Genomic DNA, 7786 nt, shown 5'->3' on the forward strand with positions numbered 1-7786 from the left:
CAACTAGCAGCTTCCATTATTTATGCTAAAATCTAGCTAAATCTACCCATACACCCACACCTGCAGAACACACTGTGGGTAAAATCATCTGAGGAGCGCAGGACGTCATGGCAGAATACAGCTCTCCAAAGTGCTGCGGCACCCTCTAGACTGACTGGCTTAGCAGTGGCGGCGGCAGGAGCTCTCAGAAGCAAGAGCCAACTCCATCTGCTATAACTGATGAAAGGGCCTGTGACCTAAGATGACTCTTTGCAAACAGAGCGCACAGTCTCTAAGGTGGGACAGCAAGCTTTTATCCTTGTGCTGCTGCAGACGAACAAAGCTACCGTTCTGGAATTTTAACACGCCGGCAATTGCCATTAAGAAAGTAGCTGTGTTAAAGGAAACATACGTGGTGGGGGAATTGAAGAAACGATGGCTCTAAAGGGCTGGGCATGCAAGTACTTTGTGCAGAGCTTCTGAACATACACTGAGGTTTGCAGAGCGTGGGGTGGGGTGGAGTCCCTCCTTTCTGCCACAGGCCTCTAAGCAGCTCAAAAACCCACACCTCAAAGTTGCAGGACTCAGTGAAGAACTGCTGGCGCCATCTGAACTCTCTGAATCCTCACTAGTGATTCTATATGTATTTTTCTATTTACATTTATATCCTGCCTTTCATACATGTTTCTTTCAACCCACACGCCCCCATTTTTTTTTTTATAAGAATTTATTGGCATTTTTCTATAACAACATATACCCACACCCACACCTACAATTAAACAAATGCAAAACACATAGAACAAATACAAACAGTGTCAAGTTTTCTTATTGCATCTTTCTAGGAAAAAAAAAAAATTCCTATTTCCGTATCTTGACTATTGACTTCCCCTGTCTTTTCACCTTCGAGTTTATATCCTAAGTCTATTTTATAACCATTTCTCCTAACAAAAAAAAAAGAAGTTAAATTCAGTTGTATAATTACAATCAATTATATCTTCAACATTTTACTAAAAATACATCACTACATCTTGATCTCAATCCTCTTATTCCATAAACATAATCCACTTAGATTTACTTTACTTATACTCCACCTCACTGATCTTCACAGCTTATTCGATCAAATCTATCTCTTCTATCCTTAAGATTGCTGCTAATAACATGATAACTTGAAATATCTCCTTTCATGTTCAAATAAAAAATATAACAGAAAATTGTTGACAGTATTCACCCTCCGATTTCAGTTTACCATATCAGGCTACCTTAAGTATTACTTAATGCTTCACCCCACACCCCCTCTGTCCATTATTCTTCTCCTGGTGGTTTCAACACTAAACTTCCATGTAGCTTCCCTCTCCAAACGTCCACAGATCCAGGCACAATCCAAACCTCTCCTTGCCACGAGTTCAGAGGTATCCATCTCATCATCTCTCAGCTTCTTCGGTTCTTTGTAACATTCCTTTTCTTCTTGTAAATACCTTAATTCTCTGTCCCTGGCCCCCGAGCTCACACCTCGGGGACTGGATATAAAAAATCTTGACGTCGCCTTGGGGCTGCCACCCCCAGAAAGCGAATTTCTTCTCCGAAGTAGCTCACTCATCAGCCCTCTCAGCTCCTTGGCAAGGGATTCTTCCAAAGTGTCAAAAGTTTTAAAAGCCTCCTCTGTGGGCAATTGGTTCCATTTCAGACCCCCACACAAGACTTTGACTTTTCTACAAAGCAATTCCACCTTCAAGGCAGTGAGTCTCTGTTCATCCGTTAATCCAGAGTTCAATACCAGTTCAAGGACGAAACCCAGCATACTGGCAGAGGAGGAGGAAGTGGGTGTCATATTTCTACTCCCCTCTTTGTTCGTCGCCATTTTCCTGAGCTGGAGCGCAAATACCGCAACTTTAAATGGAGATATTTTCCTCTAATTAGCTTCCCGAAAGAAAAGTTTGCCAGTCTCATGTGTCAATTTTAAATACATTATAGCCAGTTCTGTAGCAGCAATCACTCAGATTGGTTAGATTCTTGAGCTCGAAGGGAGGGAGGCAGGCTGCCCTTCTCCTTCCCCCCGGATCGTCCCAAAAGCACGATTTCACTCAAATTCTTTACTCACGACCACCGGGTTCCTTTAGCTCCATTCTTCACAGGTAGAACTTAGACGCTCACCGCGGGCTCTGTCGCCGCATTTGCATCCCGGTTGGGGCATGTCCCCGAAGCCCGGCTCCGGTTGTCCCTTCACCCCCACTCCCCCTTTACAGGGGGGCAGGGGAAGGGTTCGGAGCCTCCGCGGGCGCAGCCGGGGAGCCCAGGGTGCGGGACGCTCTTCCCGCACCCCAACCGGAGCCGCGCGCTGCGGTAGCGCGGCTCCTAACCCCCGGGATGGACAAGGCGCTTCGGACCCGAAGCAGCCTTCGACCACCCGGCGATGGCGTCGCCGCCGGAAGCCCTCTCCACACGCCCCCATTTTAATCCTGGCTCTCGTCTCATTAATGGTGCGGACAAAGCAAATTTGAAACTGCTAATTCATTTATCACTTGATGCAAGGAAATAGAGCCCTTAACATTTTTGCAGCAGATTTTGAGACATGGATTATGGTATCTAGCTGGGGAGTTGGGGACATGAGGATATGGAGGCTTTTGCTCAGCCCTATGGCAGTAGTGCTGTGGGGTCCTCATACTCCTTGTACTCTTTAACCTCTGCATGAAGTCATTGGGAAAGGTCGTCAAAGGGTCTGGATTGAGATTTCTTCAGTATGCTGGTGATACTCAGCTCTGCTTCTTTGTCATATTTAGTGGAGGCTAAGCAAATGCTTTGATTCAATTTAGATGAGGACCAACAAACAGAAGTTGAATCCTGACACTATGGCTTGGTATTAGCCTGTTCTAGATGTCGGGGGGGGTGTCGGGGGAAGGCAGGACAGGCCCCCAGGCAAACGACATATACGTGCCGGCTCGTCTCTCCCTTCTGCGTGCCGCTCAGGAGATCCATCAATCTTCTTCCCCGACGTGCTTCCATGACTCATGCTTTTTGGACATGAGCACACTTTGACTTAAAGGTAAAGATAAAGGTACCCCTGACCAGTGGTCCAGTCGCAGACGACTCTGGGGAATAGCTGTCAACTTTTCCCTTTTCTTGCGAGGAATCCTATTCGGAATAAGGGAATTTCCCTTTAAAAAAGGGAAAAGTTGACAGCTATGCTCTGGGGTTGTGCACTCATCTCGCTCTATTGGCTGAGGGAGCCAGTGTTTGTCTGCAGACAGCTTCTGGGTCATGTGGCCAGCATGACTAAGCCGCTTCTGGCGAAACAGAGCAGCACACGGAAACGCTGTTTACCTTCCCGCCGGAGCGGTACCTATTTATCTACTTGCACTTGACGTGCTTTCGAACTGCTAGGTGGGTAGGAGCAGGGACCGAACAACAGGAGCTCACCCCGTCACAGGGATTCAAACTGCTGACCTTCCAATCAGCAAGCCCTAGGCTCTGTGGTTTAGACCACAGCACCACCCACACCCCACACTTTGACTTAGCAGAGTCAAAAACAGCAAAGGTAGGCTGGAGGTGGGAGTACCAAATTCTGGCAAGCCTCGCTCCTGAGTAACTAGTTAACCAAACTGCACAAGCTTTTATTGCAGTACATCTGCCACAGGTACATCAGCACACAGCTTTGATAAATTGTTTTCCATATCTTTGGCTGAGTTCCTCTATCTGTAAAAAATAGGGCAATAGCATTTAGCCACCTGGCCCGGGCGCTGTGAGAACTCGTTCCTGTTTGCACAGCATGATGAATATGAAGAAGATCTGTGATAAATGCTAGGTATTAATTATTGCTCTGATTACTGGATTTGTTGTGCCAAATGCAGCAAGCAGAAGTTGTGCCTGGATGTGGTTATTCGTCTTCAACAATTAAGAGGGACTTTGAAACAGCAGGAACAGGCCCCCAAGAGCTGCTTCAGCAACTGTCTCCCATTTATCTCTTTAATCTGGATATTTGGAAGCCCGTATCAGGAAGCAAAGCTTCATATTATAGATACCTAGCACTGATTTGATCTGCCTAAATGGATCCCCCCCATTAGAATCTAAATAAAAATGTATTTTAAACTGATCTGGATTAAGCACTGGTGAGCTGTAATTGCGTCGATGAGCACTTGCGTCACTGGAAACTGACTGACAAGCAGCATTTGAACTCTGAAGGTTTATTTTTATGATATGATGCCTTCCTAAGCAGAGGTTCTGTTTGTATTTTTTTTTATTTTTAGATTGTGTTTGTCATGTAAAGAAGTTTAAGTGGGCATTCTCAAATAATAGAATCATAGAATTGTATAGTTGGAAGGGACCTTGATGGTCATCTAGTTTAACCCTCCATAATACAGGAAACTCAACATGTGGTCCCCATGTGGCCACGGAGGTCTCTATTGGGAGCTCAATCTGAAACCAACACATATATATATTTTTCATCAATCCAGTTTTCCCTCTCTCTGTTTAACTAACACCACATTTGGACAGGGATAGTCAATATGGCACATTCCAGGTGTTATGGTCTGCAACTCCCATCAGCTCCAGCCAGAATGGCCAATGGGAAAGAATGATGGTGTTCTAGTCCACACTATTTGGGCAACACCACGTTGGCTGTGCTTTCATGAGGACAAAGCTGACGTCACAAAGTAGCACGAAGCAACTGAATTCCAGAATGGGTGCCTTTTCCTTGTCTCCATCTTCTATCCAGGTGAGTAATTTAAAGGAGCATGTGTGTGTGTGGAGTATGGATGGCTGACAAATACATCAGATGATGACATCATGATGTAAGTATGCAGAAATGCTAACATGGGCCTGGACTTTGGGACATTTTGGGTTGTGGTGCTATGTCAAGAGTAGTGCCTAGTTTTGTTCAAGAGATCTTAAAAAGTTACTGCTAGCCAAATTGGACATTTCTTGTATGGATGGACTGTTGGTGTGACTCATATGACCTCAAAGAAGAAGAAGCTTCTTCCAGGATTTTGAAATAAAAATAAAAATGATGCAACAATGATCTAAAGGTGGTGAGATACCTCCATGCATTCAGTCGTGCTGGCCTAACTGAGTTTGACCTAATGTCTGATCCCAATTATACCTCCTGGCTATCCAGGTACATCTCATGGAAATACAACAGCTTGAACATGTTTCAAGAACACTTAATTGGGAGGAGTTATAATTACCAAATGTAAAAGTCTTTCTGCAAGCAACCAGCGTGCATGGGAAGGTATGCAAGATGAACCCATGAATTTGTCAGCTACAAGAAGAATCATGTTGCTTCTGCTGTTGATTATATATAATTTGGATTTAAAGGGTATTACAGAAGGAGAGAAGGGAAGGATCTGAAACCTTAACACAGAATGAAATTACTCATTTGCTATTCATTTTCCACAGCATGCTTCAATCATCAAGAGCTTTCTGCTATTTTAAAAAAACAGCTCATTCTGAATGGAAAATTGTTTCAGTTGGACAGCTGCCATACATCTTCCTCCTTATTATTCCATTGTGGTTACCAAGAATCAAACAGGATGCATGATATGAAAGCAAAGGATTCCCAGTTCAGTTTAGTCTTAAGCCACATCATTATGGAGATGTGACTGACATAGCCCAAGCACATTAATCCATTAGAAAAGGCAGAGATACCGAGGAATAAAAAGGTACCTGAACGTTTTCCTCTCAAATATTGGGTTGTACAAGAGATAGGCTTGGGCTTTTCCTTCTAAATGAAACCTGGGAATCTGTGTTAAGTTAATGCTGCAAGTGGTTCTAGGTGGCATGGTTACAATCTGGGGAAAACGCAGCCAGCTAGGCAAAATGTTGCTCATCTTTTCCCCCAAACCCCTAACATCTAAGGAGGTCATATCTGCGTAAACTGGAATAGGGCAGGGAAAAGAAAAGCTCACCATTGTATGATTTGCTTTGTACATTGTTTGAAAGTGTCAGGGGGGAAAGTTCAAAAAATATTGTTGCAAGATTGAGGTAGTGGGGCAAAGCGGGGCCTAGTAACCAGCACAAAAAATAATCCCCCCCCCCCGTGTCTGGAATGTATTTTCCCACCAACTTTTTAAATTTATTGTATTCACATAGCAACGGCCAGCAGCACACACAAAAAAAGTTTTCACAATGGAGGGGTGAAATGCATGATCATAGAAATTGTCTGCATTTACTTAAAAAAAAAAAGCAGGAAGGGTCTTGTACAAATCTGCTCCAAGGTTCTCTTTTCAACCTGCTCAACTAACTGCTTCTGCAACCAGCAGGCCTTACTACCGGGGTGGGGGAATGAGGAGTGACTTTGCTGCCACCCCCGGGCCCCACCACTTTGAGGATTGCTACAACAAGGCAAGGACACTCCAGTTTTCTCTGGGTTACCTGAGCTGGCACAGAAGGATACAAACGTGAGAAAAATCAAGGGGATGTAGCATCTTCACGGAACAGACAAGAGACAACCAGGGGAAAGGGAAAGGGAAGGGGGGAGGAAACCACCAACACAAGTCAAAGAACACACAGCGGCTTTTCACGCCTTCTCCCTTTGGCTTGCTCAAGTGACCTCGCGCATGGGATCAGAGCGCAACAGCCAGCCATTAACAGAGGCCGCATGGCGACCCACTCCGCTTCCTTCAGCCACCCCTGCACATCTTCCTCTCCCCGACACATTTCGTCATCCAAGCGCCATAGTCCACCTCTTCCGGGAAATCCCCCACAGTGACGAAGCGAGGCTTCACGAAGGCCCCATACTTGAGCTGGCACTCAAAGTATTGCTTTCCATTGACGCTTCTCTCGTGCTTCCCCACAGGCTCATCATACTTGACGCCGACCCAGTAACCAGGCTTGAACTCCGTTAAGCCAACATACATCACTGTCCCCTGTTTGTTGGGCTGCCCCGCTGCCCGCACCTCACACCTCGACCCCACGGAAATGGCTTCCTCCAGGGCCTTCTCCTCCATCAGCTTCTGCTCCCTCTCTGCTCCCTTCTTCATCATTTCTTCCACATTGTACTGCCCCAGCTTGCTTGTTTTCATGAAGGCGCGTGCTGTATCTGTTCGCTTGTCATATTCAGCATCATTTATCTTGAATTTCTCTACCTTTGACACATTTTCATATTCCCCGATGGTTGCACCGCTCCTGTCAGTAACATGAATCCTGCACCTGTTGTCGATGGGGTAAGACCCCAGCAAGGCCTCATCGCTGTCGAGTTTCATCACAAACTTGTCGTCCGGAGTATAGAGCTCGAGGTCCATGCATGATGCCGGACTTCCCACAACCAGTTCCAGCTTACACTTGAACTCGGCAAGGGTGAGCCCCCGGGCGTATCTCTTGGGGGCACGGAAGGAGTTGTGGCTGCTGCTGATGGACACGGACACCACTGCGGGCATCCCAGTCACAACGCTTACCCCGACCCAGCTGCCACAAACAAAATATTTCACCCTATATAAAACTGAGTTGTACGGTACTGTCTCAAAAGCTGAACTTCATAAATATACTCCAAATTCCAATAAACAGAGATTTTTCCAGCTGAAAGATAAAAACCAAAACATTTTTGCCAATATAAAATTGGTGCAGCTTCCAGGGAGAGATAGCTGCCTTCCATGAGCTCAGATCCCAGTAATACTGATTTATTACATGGGTATTATTTTCACTATGACAAAGATACTGCGGCTTATATGGGAAGCTTGTGTCATGGTTAGTGGACACATGAAAGGTGTGCTATGATTTGAAGGTCTTTTTATGTGTGACCATAAAACATCCACCTGAACTCCCCATGCCCCCTTGTTCTTTCCAAGGGGAGCATAATCCCTTAAGTAATCTAACCCAT

At 45.5% G+C, this 7786-nt stretch overlaps 1 protein-coding gene across 1 annotated transcript; it reads right to left on the reverse strand.

The window, feature by feature from the left end:
- Positions 1-6440: 6440 nt before the first annotated feature.
- LOC117043939 (tubulin-folding cofactor B-like) lies at positions 6441-7349 on the reverse strand. Its single transcript, XM_033144205.1, is given in 2 exon segments — positions 6441-6639; positions 6642-7349. Coding segments are annotated over 2 exon segments (879 nt in total). The 5' UTR covers positions 7347-7349; the 3' UTR covers positions 6441-6465.
- Positions 7350-7786: the final 437 nt, after the last annotated feature.

The sequence above is a fragment of the Lacerta agilis genome, chromosome 3, assembly GCF_009819535.1.
Source record: "Lacerta agilis isolate rLacAgi1 chromosome 3, rLacAgi1.pri, whole genome shotgun sequence".
NCBI lineage: Eukaryota > Metazoa > Chordata > Lepidosauria > Squamata > Lacertidae > Lacerta > Lacerta agilis.